The following is a 22,654-nucleotide window of genomic DNA, read 5'->3' on the forward strand; positions in this document are numbered from 1 at the left end:
CGAATTTATATTTTCGACTTAAAAATCGATTTTTGAGGTGAAATATGAGTGATCACAAATTTAGCTTGTTTTTCGATTTAAATGCGTTTTAACGAAGTTATAGCCGATTTTATGTTTTCGACTAAAAAATCGATTTTTGAGGTGAAATATGAGTGATCACAAATTAAGCTTGTTATTCGATTTAGATGCGTTTTAACGAAGTTATAGCCGATTTTATGTTTTCGACTAAAAAATCGATTTTTCATGTAAAAATGGGTGATTATAAAATAAGCTTGTTTTTCGATTTAGATGCGTTTTAACGAAGTTATAATTTAATTTACCTTGTTTTTCGATTAGATGCGTTTTAATGAAGTTATAGCCTATTTTATGTTTTCGACTAAAAAATCGATTTTTCATGTAAAATATGGGTGATCACAAATTAAGCTTGTTTTTCGATTTAGATGCGTTTTAACAAAGTTATAGCCGAATTTATATTTTCGACTAAAAATCGATTTTTGAGGTGAAATATGGTGATCACAAATTTAGCTTGTTTTTCGATTTAGATGCGTTTTAACGAAGTTATAGCCGATTTTATGTTTTCGACTAAAAAATCGATTTTTCATGTAAAATATGGGTGATGTTTTTCGATTTAGATGCATTTTAACGAAGTCATAGCCGATTTTATATTTTCGACTAAAAAATCGATTTTTGAGGTGAAATATGAGTGATCACAAATTAAGCTTGTTATTCGATTTAGATGCGTTTTAACGAAGTTATAGCCGATTTTATGTTTTCGACTAAAAAATCGATTTTTCATGTAAAAATGGGTGATTATAAAATAAGCTTGTTTTTCGATTTAGATGCGATTTTTGAGGTGAAATATGAGTGATCACAAATTAAGCTTGTTTTTCGATTTAGATGCGTTTTAAAGAAGTTATAGCCGATTTTATATTTTCGACTAAAGAATCGATTTTTGAGGTGAAATATGAGTGATCACAAATTAAGCTTGTTTTTCGATTTAGATGCGTTTTAACGAAGTTATAGCCGATTTTATGTTTTCGACTAAAAAATCGATTTTTCATGTAAAATATGGGTGATCACAAATTAAGCTTGTTTTTCGATTTAGATGTGTTTTAACGATGTTATAGCCGATTTTATATTTTCGACTAAAAAATCTATTTTTGAGGTGAAATATAAGTGATCACAAATTTAGCTTGTTTTTCGATTTAGATGCATTTTAACGAAGTCATAGCCGATTTTATATTTTCGACTAAAAAATCGATTTTTGAGGTGAAATATGAGTGATCACAAATTAAGCTTGATATTCGATTTAGATGCGTTTTAACGAAGTTATAGCCGATTTTATGTTTTCGACTAAAAAATCGATTTTTCATGTAAAAATGGGTGATTATAAAATAAGCTTGTTTTTCGATTTAGATGCGATTTTTGAGGTGAAATATGAGTGATCACATATTAAGCTTGTTTTTCGATTTAGATGCGTTTTAAAGAAGTTATAGCCGATTTTATATTTTCGACTAAAGAATCGATTTTTGAGGTGAAATATGAGTGATCTGATCACTAATTAAGCTTGTTTTTCGATTTAGATGCATTTTAACGAAGTTATCGCCGATTTTATGTTTTCGACTAAAAAATCGATTTTTGAGGTGAAATATGAGTGATCACAAATTAAGCTTGTTTTTCGATTTAGATGCGTTTTAACGAAGTTATAGCCGGTTTTTTATTTTCGTCTAAAAATATCGATTTTTCATGTAAAATATAGGTGATCACAAATTAAGCTTGTTTTTCGATTTAGCTGCATTCTAACGAAGTTATCGCCGATTTTATGTTTTTGACTAAAAAATCGATTTTTAAGGTGAAATATAAGTGATCACAAATTAAGCTTGTTTTTCGATTTAGATGCATTTTAACGAAGTTATAGCCGAATTTATATTTTCGACTTAAAAATCGATTTTTCATGTAAAATATGGGTAATCACAAATTAAGCTTGTTTTTCGATTTAGATGCGTTTTAACAAAGTTATAGCCGAATTTATATTTTCGACTTAAAAATCGATTTTTGAGGTGGAATATGAGTGATCACAAATTTAGCTTGTTTTTCGATTTAGATGCGTTTTAACGAAGTTATAGCCTATTTTATGTTTTCGACTTAAAAAATCGATTTTTCATGTAAAATATGGGTGATCACAAATTAAGCTTGTTTTTCGATTTAGATGCGTTTTAACGAAGTTATAGCCGATTTTATATTTTCGACTAAAAAGTCGATTTTTGAGGTGAAATATGAGTGATCACAAATTAAGCTTGTTTTTCGATTTAGATGCGTTTTAACGAAGTTATAGCCGAATTTATATTTTCGACTTAAAAATCGATTTTTGAGGTGAAATATGGGTGATCACAAATTAAGCTTGTTTTTCGATTTATATGCGTTTTAACGATGTTATTGCCGATTTTATGTTTTCGACTAAAAAATCGATTTTTCATGTAAAATATGGGTGATCACAAATTAAGCTTGTTTTTCGATTTAGATGTGTTTTAACGAATTTATAGGTGAAATATAAGTTATCACAAATTAAGCTTGTTTTTGGATTTAGATGCGTTTTAACGAAGTTATAGCCGAATTTATATTTTCGACTTAAAAATCGATTTTTGAGGTGAAATATGAGTGATCACAAATTTAGCTTGTTTTTCGATTTAGATGCGTTTTAACGAAGTTATAGCCTATTTTATGTTTTCGACTAAAAAATCGATTTTTCATGTAAAATATGGGTGATCACAAATTAAGCTTGTTTTTCGATTTAGATGCGTTTTAACGAAGTTATTGCCGATTTTATGTTTTCGACTAAAAAATCGATTTTTCATGTAAAATATGGGTGATCACAAATTAAGCTTGTTTTTCGATTTAGATGTGTTTTAACGAAGTTATAGGTGAAATATAAGTTATCACAAATTAAGCTTGTTTTTGGATTTAGATGCGTTTTAACGAAGTTATAGCCGATTTTATATTTTCGACTTAAAAATCGATTTTTGAGGTGAAATATGAGTGATCACAAATTTAGCTTGTTTTTCGATTTAGATGCGTTTTAACGAAGTTATAGCCTATTTTATGTTTTCGACTAAAAAATCGATTTTTCATGTAAAATATGGGTGATCACAAATTAAGCTTTTTTTCGATTTAAATGCGTTTTAACGAAGTTATAGCCGATTTTATATTTCCGACTAAAAAATCGATTTTTGAGGTGAAATATGGGTAATCAAAAATTAAACTTCTTTTTCGATTTAAATGCGTTTTGAAGAAGTTATAGCCGATTTTATATTTTCGACTAAAAAATCGATTTTTCATGTAAAATATGGGTAATCACAAATTCAGCTTGTTTTTCGATTTAGATGCGCTTTGAAGAAGTTATAGCCGATTTTATATTTTCGACAAAAAAAATCGATTTTTGAGGTGAAATATGGGTGATCACAAATTATGCTTGTTTTTCGATTTAAATGCGTTTTAACGAAGTTATAGCCGATTTTATATTTTCGACTAAAAAATCGATTTTTGAGGTGAAATATGGGTGATCACAAATTAAGCTTGTTTTTCGATTTTGATGCGTTTTGACGAAGTTATAGCTGATTTTATGGTTTCGAACAAGAAATAAAATTGGTTTAATTCAGAAGATTTCAATAAAACATCACTTTCAATAAACATCACTTTCTCTGGCCTCCGGTAGGTTAGTGGTTGTGTTCTAGTCTGTTAGACCGGAGGTGGTGGTTTCGATTCCCACCTGTAGCACTGGTTAAGGAGCGCCCAACAGGGCCGATAGAGACCTAGGTGTATTTATTCGGATTTGATGTGTATACATCCTTCTTTCAATCAAACATCCTTCTTTCAATCAAACTAACTAACATCACTTCTACAGAAGTTATAAAACGTTCACTTAAAGCTACTTCTGAAATGGTGATAAATGTTATTCTTTTGAAAGTACTTCGTTTTATTTTTGCTGGGATAAAAATGCTCTAATAAATTTAAAATCCTTATTTTTCTGTTTCATCACACTGTCTATTTTCTACGACAGACATTTGATGGATATTCTTCATCAAGGCCATTTTGTCAAGTAATTGCTGTAATTGATGATAGAAATTAAAAATAAAATTTTCTATAAAGACAGACAGACAGACATGCTTCTTGGTAAATAAAATCAAAGAAATTGAGAAATACACAACTTAAAAATGTCTGGGTTTTTAATATGAGTATTAAGTTTGAAAACCAATTACTAAACAAAAATTTTTTACACATTTAGCATTGGAAAATATTTGAAATTTATGAAATTTAAAAGAGAGAAAAAGCAACGTATAATTTGCAAATGAATGGAAGATATTTAAGTAGGACATTGACCATACTTTTTATAGTATAATTAAATAAAAAAAATATAATATTAAAACTAAAATATGTTAACGTTACTCTATTCGGACGACTTTGGAACTACACAGCAAAAATAAAACAAAGTACTTCCAAAAGAATAACATTTATACCACTTCAAAACTAGCACTAAGTGAATTTGTTTACCTTCTGTGGAAGTGGTGTTTTTGACTTCCAAAGAAGCGAAAAGAATCCAATTTTGTTAAAAATTGAAGTTATATTTTTTTGTAATGAAATTTTTTAATTAAACCAATTTTACTTTTGGAGTCGATTGATAAATGCATGTAATTAATTTATTTATTTTAGTATTATTAAGGTTAAATTAGTTGTATTCTATAATGCTACAATTTCACTTCCTACCAACTGCCAAAAAAAGAACATCAAAATTACTTCCTAAGAATTACTTCAGATGTAGTGAATCAAATAAAAAGAACAACCCTCCTACGACAAGCCTGTGTTAAAATCATCACTTCTTCAGGTCTTTTCCAGTACATCCATGGAGAAAATTCTACTTCTTTTTCGCTTCTTTGGAAGTTTTTTTTTTGCTGAGTAGTTTTTAAATTATTTTTGAAATTATTATTAGTTGACACCAGTTATTTGAGTACCTCAATCACTAACTCTTATTTACCCCTAGCAACAGTTGTCTAACAAAAAAAAAAACAACTACAAATTTCTCAATAATAATATGATTAATTCAAACTATTATTTACTTTCTCTTCCCTTCATTTGCCCCTGACAAAAAACTACTACACCTCTCGTTTAAATAATTTTCACTTAAATAAATGACTTAATAATCTTCAATACAAAAAAAATTATGATTATAATCAAAATCAAAAATTGTTATTGATAACACGGCTATAGAAATAATGATAATGATTTTTATAATGATGCCTATACATTATTTTTAAATTTATCTGTCTGTTAAATGGCGGCAAATGGCCTTTTATTAATAAATACAATAAAAATTCAGAACGAAAATAAGCTCATAAAAAATAATAATATACAATACTATGTTTGTAGCAATATAAAAAATAACAAACACAATTCCGCCAAAAATGAGAATAATTTGACTATTAAAAAAAAAACAAATATTTACTATAATACCGTTTTTTATTATATACTATCTATACCCAGTGTGCTTTGCTACCCTAAAAGCAATATAAATAAAAAATCTTCTTAATAATTTTGAAGATTCTAACGGTAATGTTTTTCAGAGATACAATTTTTCCGAATGTTAATTAAAATTTTAATGTAATCGATGACAAATTTAAAAAAAATCTAATATTTTCCCAGATATACTAAATTTTGTATTTAATTCATATAGGGGGTGCCAAGACCCCATTGAAAGTCCGCCCATTTCTCTGAATGTTCACATGAGTGTCAAAGTTCTTCAATTACAATTTGAAGATTCTAGCTCTAATAGTTTCTCAGATATACGAATTTTTCTACTTAATTTATATTGGGACACCAAGCCCCCCGGACGAAAGTCCGTTTTTTTTTTCTTCTCCAAAATGTTCAGATGAATATTTAAGTTTTCAGTGCAAAATTTGAAGAATTTAGTTCAATTAGTTTCCCAGATAAACTAATTTTTGTCCCCTCATGGAAGTCCGCCAATTTATTTCCCAAAATGTTTACATGGATTTTTAAGTTACTCGGCCAAATTTTTAATATTCTAACAGTAATAGTTTCCAAGATAAACGAATTTTTGTATTTAATCTATATGGGAGCTGCCACGCCCCCTAATGCAATTCCGCCCACTTTTTGTCTTAAATAATTATATTGATACTAAAGTTTCTCCGACAAAATTTGAAGACTCTAGCTGTTATATTATCTCAGATATACTTATTTAAGTATATATGTGAAAATTTCAGGAAAATCGGTCCAGCCATTTAGCAGTCTATAAAGCACAAACAAACAAACAAACATGCATACAAACACACTTTCATTTTAGTATATATATAGATTTATATAGAGTAGACAGATTAACAAAAAACAATTAAGAATAATATATTCGACCATGCCGAGCCATCAAATCATTGCCTGAAATAATGGCTTCCTTATAAATAAATTATGAATTTATGAATCGATGCTTTTTTTATTATCGATAGAAGTAAATTCATACTCTGAAGGAGGTAGGGTCAATTATAGACCAATCCTGATCAAATTTGTTCACACACAACTTGTTTATGCTGAATTTCATCGCTGTACTTGCATTTCCGAGGCAGCAATGAGAGTTTACGACATTTTCTGTCTAAGATCTTACCGATTCAAGTCCTATCAATAAAAAATTTCAGAACTCTATCTACAATTGTTTAGGTTCTACTACAGACAGACGGAAGAAAATTGTAAGGACAAAGAATTGGATCTACTATCTCTATCTTAACCTAGCTGAAATAAAATGAAGTTTTTCCAAAAGAACAACATTAATCACTACTTTAAAAGTAGAACTAAGTAAATTTTTTTACCTTCTGTGGAAGTGATGTTTATTGACTTCCAAAGAATCCATTTTTGTTTAAAATTAAAGGCATATTTTTTGTACTGAAACTTTCTGAATCAAACTCATTTGTATTTTGGAGTTGATTGATTAATGAGTGTAATTTATTTGTTTATTTATGTTAATATTATTTAAGTGAAATTAGTTGTTTTCTGTAATACTAATCTCTTCCCAATAACTTCCAAAAAAAGAACTAAAAATTACCTCCTTGGAATGACTTTAGATGTAGTGAATTTGGAATCAAATGAAGTTAACATCCTATGACAAGCCTGTGTTAAAATCATCAATTCTTCTAAATGTACTGAAAATCCAGGGAGTAAATTCTACTTTTTTTGCTTCTTTTGAAGTTCTTTTCTTGCTGGGAATGTGTGATAATAACCTTTAAATGCTTGCCTTTCTAATATACATACATACACACACAATTGTAAAACTTGCACGTGTCATTGATTAAATTAAAATTACTTTAAGAGTAAATCCTTAAATAATTAAAAATTTTGCATTATTGATTTAAAACGAGTTTATTTGTTAATTAAAAGTATTTATTTATAATCCCAATCCTTCAACAATGAAAGGATTACTTTATTAAATAGCAACAATATTATATATTTTTCCAAAATATTTGCACAAAAAATGCTCGAAGAAGTTACACTCAAATAAAAAGTTGATTAATCTGTACTCAAATCAGTGTGGGTGTCCTGAAGCCCAAATACGAAATACTTGATTCTGTTACTGATAACGTAAGCCTCTATTTCGATCAAAGAGATTTTACAATTTTACTATTTATGAAGAGGTTCGCTATAAGATTGATTTAAGAATGTAAATGATTAAATTAATACCAAAATTGGCTTGATTTGAAATCGATTCGCGAATCAACTAGAAGATATGATAAATTTAAGTAAGAAATGAGATAGCTCGCCTAAAAATAGCTTTTCACTTTTAAACATTTTTGCTATCGATCTGTTTATACCAATTTTCTTTTTCTGTGTATAAATATTTTAAGAATATTTTGTAAATATCTTTAAATTTCTAAAATTGATTACTTACTTATTTGTACTCACAACTTTTTTTTATATTTTACACAGCGTTAACATTAAGTGAAATTTTCTAATTTTCAACATTTCCCCACATCGTTTGCTTGAATGCTCGTAGCAAGAATATTAAAATTGTAAACATCTGGTAAAAATTCTTAAACGTAAAAATATGAACTATCACGTAGATATTATATATTGTTGTAATAACAAAAATAACTGCAATATCAACACATTCCAAGTTTGCAGTATTTAACAGTGGTTGATGCTTTTTTATTTTTGTTTCCAACACACGACTTAACTCAGACATTCAGTGTACACACTTGACTGCATCGAAATCTTTTGTTTTCTGAATCAAAAAACACAGCAATATTCATGTGTTTCATTTCAACTAAGTAAATTATTAGATCAAAAATCATTTGATATGATTTGGTTAAAATAAATGTAAAACTTTAACCAAAATATTTTCATTTTATTGTTGTGCGCATATTATAACTTACAAGAGAGCTTTCGCAGTTGATATTTTGCTGCAGATCACATTAATACTGTACGTATTGTAATTGAGCAGAGTTTGGAATTTAACTCCGATTTTCAAATACTTTTTATAGATTTCGAGAAGGCATTTGACAGTATTAATAGATACTATATATGGTCAGCTCTATAAAGAAGGGGAAACCAGAATATCTCTGTTTAAAGAAAGCTATGTCCGTGGCCGATGCTACGTTCTATAAAATGGTCAACTCTATTAACCTTTTATGTGGAGTAGGGCAAGGATGTAAACTTTCACCTCTCCTGTTTCTGGTGGTAATGGAGAATGTTCTGGGCTCCATAAAGCCGGTGAAACCGTTGGAAATTAATTTACAATATATTTTTTGTTGAACTGTGTTATTATGACGCCAACAATTGTTTTAAGGTACACAAGCATAAATTTTTTACAAATTATTAAATACTTATTAACTTATATAAAAATCTTATAAAGACATAATTATAAGCAGAATTTTTTCCATATTTTTTTCTTTTTGTTATTAAACTTATTAATTATTAATTTTCTTTTTTCTCTGTTTTCTTACAGGTACGTTACAATTCCATAACATGTTAATTATTACACATTCATAGGGTAAGATTACAAATAACTATGATTTTTATTTAATAATGAAATTAGTAATTATGATTATATTTCAATTAAAATGGAAAGTTAATTTTCTAGAAAAGAGTTTTAAATTAATTAGTTCTTTGATAAAACAGCGGGTTGAAGTAATAAAAAGTTACCAAATTAATCTCTAAACTAACTTAAATAAATTTGAAATTAGATTAACATGAAAAAGTGAAATTCGAATTGAACTAGTTACGTAACTAGTTCTTTGGGAACAAACATCAGATCTAGTTGTAGCACTTCGTATTAAAGCGAATTGTGGCTGTGAGTTAATAGAGGAAATGAAAGTTACTGAGCATTCTATAACAAGTTAAACCTTAATAAAAATGCATAAATTATACATATTTTTCCATGATTAAATATTGATTTATTTAATATTACTCATACGCCCATTGGTGGTGCCCTTATTTTAATGCTTCCTATATAAATAAATTGTCATAGTTTATGCAGTATTCAACAACATATTGAATAAACGTCTACTCGCCTTACTTACACATCAGCAACAATCACAGCATGTGAACAGTTTCGTGCACACACATGTTCATCATTTATAACATTATTATCAATTTGTTGTCATGTCAAAAAATGTGAAGTGATGTTTTATTATTATTTTCCATCACTTACCCGTCTACCGCCATAGCTGCTCCAAAACACGACATGAAATTTAAAACATTGAAGTCTACAATGACAGTTAACAAGAAGGAGAAGAAGAGCAACATCTCGTGCATCATTAAAGTGAATGATTTTTAAAACTCTTAACGCTATAGCGGTAAGGGTATGATGTGTTTGAACTGATGTTTGTAACGTATGGAAATATTGGTTTTTACACCGATCATAAAATATGAATGAAATTATTTCATAATAGGTCCATAAAAATGATGCCATAGTGTCTGTAAATGATACATTAAGAGCGAATCTGTTCTATAGTCCTAAATCGATATCATAAACATTGGACATAAACGGACCACATGCGAATTTAGGCTTTATATTTAGCTTTCTCCAGAAAATAGGTTTAAAATTTATAAGTAATCCATTTTAAAGGCATTCATTCCCCTTTAGGTCCATATTTGATAATAGACCCCCACAATTAACTTTATCTTATATATCGATATATATAACTTATTATCAGTTTGTATGTATGTGTATTTGGCTAAGAGGCTTAACCGATTTTTCTTGAAATTTTCACAGTATCTTTCTTTCTGTATGTCCGAAAGGAACTAGAGGCTATCTTTTGTTTCGCAATATCTGGAAGACGAAGTGCCAAAGTGTCGTATATCTTAAAAAACTGCAACAGCTAGAGTCACCAAATTTTACATGGACAAATAAGACAGCCATATGAATATTTGGGCGTACTCACTATTGTGGGCGGGCATCTCATATATAAATAAATGAAATCAGTATATCTAAGACATTATAACAACTGGAGTCCTCACATTTTGTCGTGGTCACTTTAGCACCAATTTGAATTTTAAGATAAAAATGGAGGAATTAGCAAAAGGGGGCGTGGCATCACCTACATGAATTAACTACAAAAAATCTATATCTAAGAAGCTATTGAAGCTAGAATCCTCAAATTTCGCTCATGTAACTTTGAAATCGATATGACGTTAAAATCCTTAAATTTCGCATAAACAACTTTGACTTCCATGTTAACATTTAGGTGAGGAGGGCGTGGCACCTCCTCTTGTTTATTCTTTATTAAACGGGTAAACTTACAAAAGTGGGCGTTAAATTTCAAATATAAATATAAACTGTTAGTTAGTTAGTAAGTTAGTTAGTTAATTAGTTAGTTAGTTACTTAGTTAGTTAGAAAGGAGGATGTATACACATCAAATCCAAAGAAATACACCTAGGCCTCTATCGGGCTTGTTGTGCGCTCCTTAACCAGTGCCACGTGTGTGAATCGAACCACCACCTCCGGTCTACCAGACTAGAACACTGATCACTAACTTAGCGAAGGCCCCAATATAAAGGGTAATTTTAAAGAGATTTTTCGAAAATCGCTCAAATCTTTTAATCCTTGGCAAAACTCGCTATCAATAAGTTTTGTAGTAACTTTAGGCATTAAACCAAATACTAATTCGACCTTGACCGAATTTACTTTTATTTGGTTTATGTAAAAATGTTGTAATTTTTACAACAATAAATGTGTAAAAATCTGTTAAACGATGCATGGAAATGTTCTGTGCTATTGCGTTTGAAATGTAAAATCGTTAACAGTGATAAATGAAAGTCAACGTACGCTAAATACACGAACAAGTCCGTGATACACGGTTGTCAGATCTTACAACGTTGTCAGTAAAATGCTCTGAAAATGTTTAATAATCGCCTGAATTTACAATTTTTCTTTTGCAATGTTTTCAGAAAAAGCATTACCGAAAATATTGCAAGACAAAATTTGCAAGTTGACAGTATTATTAGACATTTTCTGCATATTTTACTGCCAACATTGTAAGATCTAACAACCGTGTATACGTAACATAAGACTGCTAATAGTAGTAAAAATAACTTCTTATTTATATCAATTTTTCTTTATATATAATTGTATTAATTATATTTAATACATTTTAATCTAACTGTAGGTTTAATTTTAAACTTTACTGTAGTTTACTATTTGTTAATTTCATTCTTTATTATTGTACAATTTAAAGTTTAGTTTATGATGTGTAACTATCATGTATTTGTGGTGAAAATTTAAAAGAAATTTATTTATTATTAAATTTTGCAACTTTTATAAGCTTAATAATAAAATTTAATTAAAGCTTACTTTTGAAATTAGAAACTTTTGTGACAAATTTAATTGAATTACTTATTCTCAATAAACATTCGATTTAGCAACATGAAAACTTATTTAAAATTTTCTATTTATAATTTAAAATTTTACAGCTGTTCCCCCCAAAACTAAAATGTCAATCAAAATTTCGAAAAAAATACTCTATTTATAGTATTAATTTTAAATGACAAATTTATGTGACTTTTATTTTCAAAAGAACCAAATTACCACTAAATCCCATTTAAACTTTCCTCCCAGTTGCTAGTCACAGTCACAGTCACACTCGCATGCACGATATTCAATCATTCAATTAAACATTTAAGTGGCATTAAGTGAATGTTTATTTGTGTAAAAAAAAATAAAACTGAAAAAATTGTTTCATTTAACAATAAATTTTGATCTGTGTTGTTGAAAGCAGTTTGCAACTGTTAAAAAAGAAACTAAATTTAATTTTATAATAAAAATCTAATCAAAATAATATGACAGCCTATAATAACTTGTAGTAGTTGTGGTGGTGTTGGTTGTTTATTTTATCTTGTTTTTGCTTGTTTGCCTTTTAACTGGCTGAATATATCACATATAAAGATTAGATGGACGTCAGGTTGTCTATAGGCGCCCACCACAGAATATCAAGTACATTATAAACAAGTCTACCAATATATGTATATGGAGTTTAGCATACACATGTGTTCATATGATGGCATTGTGGAAAATGTTAAGCACCATTTCACAGAAATTAAAAAAAAAACTTAATTAAATCCAGGAAAAAAACAGAACCACTTCTTGGAACTAGTAGCGTCGCCATTACTTCTGGAACTCGTTCCTTAGAATATTGTTTTGGTTCTTTAATACTTCTAAATAGTTTTCAAGGAACCAGTTCTTTGAAACTAGTTATACATTGCTACAACACTAGTTCAATGGAACGCATTCTAGTTCCGAAACAACTTCTAGGAAAAAAAGTCAAAAAATTAAAAATTTATAAACTTATTTTAATCGAAATAGAAAACGCGTTCAAATGTATATTTTTGCATTCCACTGAACTACAAGATATTAAAAACGTTCTCTAAAGCTTCCGTGGAACTAGTTCCGAGGTTGACAAATTCAAACAAAAATCATTGATTAAAGGACTAGTTTCAGAAGCGTCCCAAAGAACAAGTGTCGACTGCATAACACTTCCTCAGAACCAGTTCCGAAACTGACAATTTCGAACAAAAATCATTGGTCATCATTTGGCGTTGACAAACTAGAACTAGTTCTGGCTAAAATCATGTGTTCTGGAACTAGTTGTAGAACTAATACAATTTTCCTGGGAATTTTTTTATAAAAAAAGGTTCTTTTTAAAACATCTTTTATGATTTCTTAAGCTTAAAGCTCAAATTATGGCTTTAAAGCTTTTACAAATTATACATACTGAACTTTGCAATTGTTAAATTTTGAAACTTGTTTGAGCTTTTTTAAACTTTGTATTAAGTGACACATCCAGCTTAAGAATCATGAAGTTAGGAGCCATTAACGAAAGCTTTTTAATAAAAACAAAAATTCAAAACTTACAAATTTTTTAAAAATTTTCAGAAAAGCTTTTATATAACTTTTCAGATATTAACTGCAAACTGAAAAGTTTTATTATAATGAATGAATCATAAAGTTAAGATTTCTGCAGAGATCAAGCATTAACGAAAGCTCTAATATAAAACTTTTTAAATGGTATACTTTTTTCCATGATATTTGTTAAAAAAATTCCAATAATACTTTAAAACGATTGTTTGTTACTTATTTAGATCTCGTACAGATTGAAAATCTTAAATCTAAAATTAGATTAAGCTTTGTTTAAAGCTTTCTATTAAGCTGAATCATGAAGTAAAGAGCTCAAAAACAAAAAAGCTTTTAATAAAACTTTCCATTTAAAAGATTTAAAACTCTTTAAAAATTCATATACATTTTATTTAATAAAACTTTTAAGCTTTAAAGTAATATTTTCAAGAATCTCTGCCAAAGTATAAAAAAATTGTGAATTTTTTAATTATATTTTTTTAAAAAAAAAAGCTTTTTAATAGCTTTATTATTTTTAAATAATGAAAAACTTTAAAAACTCTCTTATCACTTATTTAAATTAGAACTCGCTTTTTACACATTCCAAAATAAGGTGGAAAAAACTTTTACTATGAAAGCTCATTAATAAGTGTAAAGTTACAATCAAGTTAAATTCAAGCTTTTAATAGCTTTTTTTAATATTTTTTAAAATGTCAAGAAATACTTACATATTTAAAAAGCTTTTTCAAGATAAACTGTGTCAAATATCTAGACTCCATTATTTACACAAAGTTTTACCTCGAAACTTACTAATGAATAATACATTTTCACAAAAGCTTTTTAAAAGCTTTAGCTATCTACGCTTTAAGATATTAAATCTTTCTTAAAAACTTCACAAGATACTTAAAATGTTGTACTAAAAACCTTTTAATCCTTTAGAACTTAACATATTCTCATATGGAAATGGTGTTTATTAAAAATACACTTAATAACGTATCAACCAAATACCATCAACAACCCACAGATTGTAAGCTCTGTGTTCTGTTGTAGAAAATCGAAATTTTAATAAAAATTCTCACACAATGTATGAAAATTGTAGCAAATATATATATTTTGTTGTTTTTGCAAAATATTGAGGGTTTTTCACTTATAATGTAGTTGTATTAGTTGTTGTCTTTGTATGTGTGTGTATTTTATTTTTTCATTTTTGTGCCTTTTTAACTAAAAACAACAATTTTATTATTTTCGTTTTTTTTATTTTTTTGCTTCATCTAAGTGTTTGCATGTTTTACAAGCCGGCTGTGAATGTCTGTCTGTCAGTTTATCGGAAGACTTTATAGCAAACACAACACGAAAACGTTGCAAATGTATTAAAATATAAAAGTAAAAATAGTTATTGAAATTGTCTAAGACAACGTTTTTTTTTTTTTTTTTTTGCAGAAAAAATAAAAAAAAAATTTGAAATTCAAATTTAATAATTTACTTTTATAATATGTTGTTTTTAGTGATTTTTTTATGTTATTTGTTTTTGAGAAATTTATGAAAAGTTTTTGAATTGTCATTGCTGGCTGCTAGAGAAATGAAAAAATTACCAAAAAAATTCTATATTTGGCGCTTAAATTTAGAAGTAATACCCGAAGCGTTATATGTATTTCATAGTTTTTTATTTTCTTTATCGATTGTTTACCAGTATCCAACTGTTTTTGGCTTATGTCAGAGTAAAAATAGTTAAAATGTTACTGTGACGTTACAAAAATCGGAATGAAAAATAATAAAAATAACACATAACATGAATATGATTTGAGGGGAAGTATGCTCAGAAAAGTATATGGATTTTTTATTAAAATTTTGCAAGATTACACTTCCAAAATATAATTATTTTTAAAAGTTTTTAAAAAGTTGTATTTTTCAATGAAATGCTTTTTAACACTTTTTATTGAAAAAGTACCTTTTAAAATGTAAAAAAAAACATTTGTATACATTTTTATTGAAAAAGTAGTTTTTAGAAAATTTTATTAAAATGTGAATTTTAAAAATGTTTATTACAAGGAAAGTACATTTTTATGTTTATTACAAAGAAAGTACCTTTTATATGTTTTTTATAAAAAAAAAAACACCTTTTTACAAATTATACTTCTACACAAATTGCATATTTCTACGTTTTTTTTTTTATTTTGACAAAAAAGTACTTTTTAAAAAGCTTTATTTTTTAAAAAAGTACTTTTTTACTTAATATTAAAAAAAAACTGTTTTTTTAATTTTATTTTTTAAAAAATAATATAATGAAAAAAATTATTTTTCATAAAAGTACTTTTGCGAATTTGTACTTTTTTTTTTGAAAAGGTACGTTTTGGAAAATTTTGTTAAATAATGTTACAAAAAGTCCACTTTAACGAAAGTTAAAAGTTAAGTGTATTTTAAAAAAAAATATCTTTTTTAAATGGACTTCTTGTTTTTAAATTTTTGCTTTTCAAAAAAGTACTTTTTAAAAATTTTTTATTAAAAAAGTTCTTTTTTATAATTTTTTTACAATAATTACATTTTGGTACTTGCTGATTTTTTCTCTTTGCAAAAAAGAACTTTTTAAAAAATTTTATTAAAAAAGTACTTTTTGGATAGTGATATTAGATAATGCCCTAAAAAAGTCCCTTTTAACGAAAGTTACTTTAATGTATTTTTCCTAAGTATATTTTGAAAATATTTCTTTTTCAAAACAAACATTCCTTTTTAAAAAATACTTTTTAATTTTTTTTTTTTTTTTTTTTTGAAAAATAGTACCTTTTTTATATATTTTAGTTTTAAAGAAATTACAGTTTGGTACTTTTTTTTAGCATGAAAGTACTTTTTTAAAAGTTTTTTTTCCAAAACAAATGGTAATTAAAACTATATTTTTTTTTTAAAAAAAAGTACTTTTTCTAAATTGTTCTTTTTTCCAAAAAGTGTTTTTTTTTTAAGAAAAATACTTTTTGACCAAAAAATCAAAAAAAAAATAAACTTTTTAAAATGTTATTTTTGCCAAAATGTTTATCCTAATAAAAACTAATTTGATTACCAATTTTAAAAATTGTCTTTGACAAACTGTTTTTTTAAAAAAATTCAAATCCATTTTAGTTCTATACTTCCCTCTTTTTCATAACACATATGAAATTACTAAAAACAAAAAACAACAGAAAAACCTTGAAAAATATTAAATAAAAAAGTGTTGAACTCAAACTAAAAAAAAACTATCAGCTATATAATGTATTTAATGCCAAACGTATACTTACAACAATCGCGTGTAGATTTATTTGTGCATAAAAGTATTAAGGCGTATGAGTGATAATAAACAAAAAAAGTTAAATAATATTAAGCCCCGTTAATCACCATAAAAACAAAAGTTCACACTTTATAAATAAACACAAAAAAAAAACACCAAAAAAATAACAAACAAAAGAGATTTCGTTTTTTTCTTATAAAGTGTTAGTATCGACAGCCCTTTTTTATAGTAATTGTTGTTGTTATTATTGTGTTCAAATCATCAGTTTTTGTTTACAATGTACAATGTTAATTGAGCGAAAGAAATAAAAGTAATTAAAATAAAAAATTGTAATAAAAACCACGGAAAAAGTGAATAAAATAAAATTTACATGAAAATAATTGTTGGTTGTAATTTTTCTCTTATACACACGCATACATGAGCAAAGACAGACATGCACACGATTGTGCAAGTATGTGAAAATAAACATTTGTAATATTATTATTGATTTACAACAATATCGATTAAATTTAATTACAATATTAGCACACAAGAAAAACTATGAGAAGGATACAAACAATAAAAAAATGAAGTAATATATATACAGTAGGTTAGGAAAGAGTGTTGACAAAAATAGTTTGTATTTATACTGAAAAATGTTTTATTTGTGTTTTTACAAAATTGATTTTGTTATAAATAAAATTTGTGACAAATATTACTCATACTGTCTGTAGTTCATATAACATCCAATATTACTCATACTTTCTGTAGTTCATATAACATCCTTGGGAAGTAATTTGTAATTGAAGTTTTGTTATTAACATATACTCGTAATGTGTAATCGATCAATAAACAATAAGTTGTAATTGATGTTTTTTACAAGTTTTTGCGATTGAATTTCACCAATTACTTGTAATTGTAATTTTGTGAATTTCAATTACTTTAACATGTAATTATAAGAGAAAAAGTTCAAAATTACTCCAATTACAAGTAATTGTATTTGGTTATTGTTCTGTTAAACATTACAAGTAGTTGTAATTGTAGAAGACGATTAATTTAATTGAATACTTGCCAAATGGTCTATTTTACTTCAGTTTTCCCTTTGTGTGTCTTGCAAAGTACTTTTGCACTTTTTGCATTGTTTCGCCGATCGGACATTCATCACCATTAAGAAGTGAGGACGGCATAATCCTTTAACCGTTTCGTATATCATTCATTTGATACCTATCAATTCAGTTGTTACCACAGTCAATAACCTGTCTTCGCGGCATCATTATATCAGTATTTTAACATTCGCTTCCCACAACTTTAAACCACAGCTACCATGTGAAAACCGAATAGACCTTTCCAAATATTGGGACAAGACAAAAACCTAAACTCCTCCCAGCGTGCTACGATTCAATGCCAAGTCAAATCATTCCAAAGAAGGGCTGAAGATTAATAGAACACCACCAGATTATAACACCGAAAGACTGTACTGGTACTAAATACCCCCGGGGGCATGTTACCTTGGCGAGATCTCCGCCTTGGTGTTATTGCAATCCCGGGGTATAAAGAGGTGGCCAATAAATCCAGTCTGACCGGGACTGAAAAATTGGTTACAGTCTACTGTTTGGCTTAGTCCTTGCATATATTGCCAGAGGTCAGACCAGAGCACCGCATAATCTGGTATTACGGGTGGCCAGTTGCCCGAAGGACTATGTCCTGGCTGGTCAGTTGGTTGAGGTTCCTTAGTGATCCACGTAGTGACTGTGGTTTAAACCCAAATTCGAGGGGAGAGTAAGTGGCGGTTAAAAGATTGATAAGTTCGGTGCTGTTGCCGAAAACAACAGGTACCCCACAGTTGAGTGACTGTGAGACTAAGCGTTGGAAATAAGTTGGTATTAATTGTACATGGTACGGGATGAGGTAGAGTTTCGCGTCTATCCCGCCTACCTAATAAATGTGTCGTAGTTTTTCTCTTATGAATGTGTCGTATAAATGAGATGTCTGCTGGGTTGTCTGATGATGGATGAAAAGTATCATATACATATGATACCATTGAATTTTCCTTCCTTGTGCAGATATGTTCAGAGTTTACTGTGTTCATATCAGAATTACCACAGTGTGTCCCTGTGAGTAAGAACAATGTCAACGGCTTATTAATGAATCGTACTTCGGTCTACCGGTTACGTCTCTAGGTGCTGTTGCCGATTCAACAGAGGCCATCCAATGGTCAAGAGATTAGATAAGTACTCCAGCAAAGTAGTGCTCACGTTATAACTCTCGACATTCCTGCACTGGTACTAGATTGGAATTAAAGTAAGGTAAAAAACACTTCCAGAGCCTAGTCAACAGATTTATTCGTAAACACATGCATTGAAATTTATATAAATTCCGAAATCTATAACATTCCATTACAGTCCATTGACATCTGTACATAACTCTTGACTGTTAACAATAGAGGATATGCAAAAATATCCTTTTTTTCATGAATAATACATAACCTATTTTGCTTAAAAGACAAAATTGAAAAATGCTTCCTTGACTTACATTCCAATGAATACGATGTAAACGTATTATAAATAACACAAAGAACAATAGATTATTGCCCCAACAATAATAATATGACCAATAAAAAAATGTAAACAAAAACAATTTTTAAATTTCATTTCAGTACGGAAACAATAATTTAAACATATTTGTATACTGTCTGATGCCTCCTTATATATACAGAAATATATATTTAAAACTGTGAGTGACGGTTGATGGGCTGATGATTTTAGCGTATTTATACGCAATAATTGTTGCCATAATTGTTAAACAAATTTAGTTAATTAATCTTTTTGTTTTACCAGCGTAAACAATTCATTCATTCAGTCAGCCATCTACTTATTTTTGCCTTTACATGCAAAGAAAAATATGTTTTGAAGTGCATATAATTATCTTTCCGATATGATAACAAGAAATTTAACAATTTTTTATTTCTCGTTAGAGTGATGAATTGAACATAATATAGTTGCAAAAAACCAAATATATGATCACAGTGACCATATTTAAATGCTAGCTATGAACAATCATAAATTTTCTCTCAGTGTAATCGCTCTTTACTATTCAAACAAATGGTCAAGGCATATTTTGTTTATGTTGGTCTCTGTGTGACTATGTATTTGTGTGATTGTATATATATTTATCAAACTGTGTATCTGTGTGAAGTCTTTGTTTACAAAACAATTTTTAATTAATTTTATTGCATCCTTTTTTTATATTTTAAAACCTCCCACTAACTAATTTTAAAAGTTTGTATAGTGGTTAACGAATCCTTTTAAAAAGGATGTGGAATTTTTTTGTTTAATTTATTTAATTAAAATTTAATGTTGATGAACTTAACTTTGCGTTTTCTTAAATCAATAAACCTAATATGTTTCATATTACTCAAACCCTGAAAATAAACTTTTCAATGTTTCAAATTATAACTTCAATGACTTCGTTACGAAATTTTCAAAGAAAATTTATTTCTCAATGATACAGAAAATAATTTAATGTCATCTTCTCTTAAAATCAAAATGTTCTAATTATGTAAATGACTGCAGCCATTTGTGTAGTTTGTTAAATATGGATAAACATTTTCAAAAACATTTGTTTGTTTAACTAGTAATTAATAAGCATTTTAAGTTCATTATCGCAAGTACTTTGTGGCTTGTACTAAGTCAATCATTAGTATGGACGATCAATACAATTAAATTGTGATCATCAACAAATGGTTAATTGTACACGAAACAGCTTAAAAACGCTTAGAATGTCATAAACTTAACAAATTGTATATTGTTAATGGTTAATGTTGTTCTATAGACTGTAATAATACAATAATAATCTTATAAGTTTTCGACAAATATAAATATTTAAAATTATTTATTTTCTTAAATACTCATTAAATACATTTTATTGTTATGTAAACACTAATTTCTTTCATGCATATGTAGATAACATGCTTTTGAAAAAGTACTTATTTAAAATAAAATAATTTCAATTCAAGTTTCAACCGTCAGATTTGTGGTTTTATTGTCTGTAAATCTTGTAATTTACCAAATATGTGTCAAAACTGTACTAAAGACTAGACTATAGACTAAACTATAGACTAGACTATAGACTAGACTATAGACTAGACTATAGACTAGACTATAGACTAGACTATAGACTAGACTATAGACTAAACTATAGACTAGACTATAGACTAGACTATAGACTAGACTATAGACTAGACTATAGACTAAACTTTAGACTAGACTATAGACTAGACTAAAGACTAGACTACATACTAGACTAAAGACTAGACTATAGACTAGACTAAAGACTAGACTAAAGACTAGACTACAGACTAGACTAAACTGTAGACTAGACTGTAGACTAGACTATAGACTAGACTATAGACTAGACTATAGACTAGACTATAGACTAGACTATAGACTAGACTATAGACTAGACTATAGACTAGACTATAGACTAGACTATAGACTAGACTATAGACTAGACTATAGACTAGACTATAGACTAGACTATAGACTAGACTATAGACTAGACTATAGACTAGAGTATAGACTAGACTATAGACTAGACTATAGACTAGACTATAGCATAGACTATAGACTAGACTATAGGCTAGACTATAGGCTAGACTATAGACTTTACTATAGACTAGACTATAAACGATAGCCAAACTATATACTAGACTTAACTTTAAACTAGCCTATAGACTGAACTATGGACGAAACGGTAGACTAAGCTATAGACTAGACTATGGACTAAACTATAGACTATACTATAGACTAGACTATAGAGTGGACTATAGTCTAGACTATAGACTAGACTATATATGAGGCTATAGTCTAGACTATAGATTAGACTATGGACTAGACTGTAGACTAAGCTATAGACTAGACTATAGACTACAGTATATACTGGACTACAGACTAGACTATAGACTATACTTAAGACTGGACTATACATCAGACTAAAAAGTAGACTGTAAACTTGACTGTAGACGACACTTTAGACTTGACTATTGATTAGACTACTATAGACTAGACTTTAGGCTAATCTATAGAAATATGGGTTATATCAATTCAGAAGAGTTACAATGTGGTCAAATTAATGTATATTTTTGCAAAGATGTTTGAATAACAAAAAAAACACCTAAATGTAAAAATTTAAAAATTTTTTCACAAAATTGTTTTATGTATTTGAGTATTATGAATAACTGTTTAATATCAAATACAAATATTGCATGAGAATCCTTAAAAAAGAACAAAATTTCATAAAAACAAATATTCCTTTTTTGAATTTCTAGAAGAATCATCATTACCTTTAACTTTGATTGCTTTATTTACAATAAAATTATTTTATTTTTAGTTTCTATTGTAATACTTCTAATGTTATTTAAATTGTAACAAACCTATTTCTGTTACAATAAATTCGATTGCATTTGATTTGCTTCAGAAAATTCTAGACACGCCAATTAACTCTGTTCAAGTAAAATTATGAGGCGTAAAAAAAAACACAATTGCAATATTAAGTGTCAAATTATACAAAGATTTTGCAAACTTAAGAAAAATAAACAAACATTTTTAATTATTTTAGTTAAAATTCTATGTTATTGCAGTTGTTTATTGCTAGAAAAAATGCTTAGTTTAGTTTTTATTAAATATAATATTTGAAAGCGAATTTTAAATTAAATGTAAGAACAAAATTTATCTAGATTTTTGCAGCATTATATTACCTATTATTAGAAATTTCATAAAATAGAGTGTTAAAATGTTCTGTTTTAAAGATTTCTACACTCAAAAAAAAAATAATTGAGTCATCCGTACTAAAATCACTGCAGAACGGTTTAAGAAGTACGCTAAGTTTTTTCTTAAACCATGTTGTTTCAAGTAAGGATCCATAAAGTATGTAAATCCTGATTTAAGCCTTTTTTGGGTCAAAGTGATCTTACAGTGTAGTTATTTTGAGAAATTTAGTGTTGATTTAATTTAAGATTGATTTAAGTAAAAAACAAGATAAA

General features: G+C 27.8%; 1 protein-coding gene across 10 annotated transcripts in view; it reads left to right on the plus strand.

Annotated features, from left to right (window-relative positions):
- LOC111681370 (cytosolic purine 5'-nucleotidase) overlaps window positions 1–22,654 on the plus strand; it is a 74,926-nt gene that overhangs the window by 21,983 nt on the left and 30,289 nt on the right. Inside the window, exon 1 of one of the 10 annotated variants that reach the window (XM_046947372.1) lies at window positions 8,799–8,836. The exons of the other annotated variants lie outside the window; for them this stretch is intronic. Within the exon in view, the coding sequence (XP_046803328.1) occupies window positions 8,814–8,836 (23 nt within the window). The 5' untranslated portion in view covers window positions 8,799–8,813. Of the gene's footprint in view, window positions 1–8,798; window positions 8,837–22,654 lie in introns of those variants that run through there. 10 annotated transcript variants of the gene reach the window in all.

This window comes from Lucilia cuprina, chromosome 3 (genome assembly GCF_022045245.1).
Source record: "Lucilia cuprina isolate Lc7/37 chromosome 3, ASM2204524v1, whole genome shotgun sequence".
Taxonomy (NCBI): domain Eukaryota; kingdom Metazoa; phylum Arthropoda; class Insecta; order Diptera; family Calliphoridae; genus Lucilia; species Lucilia cuprina.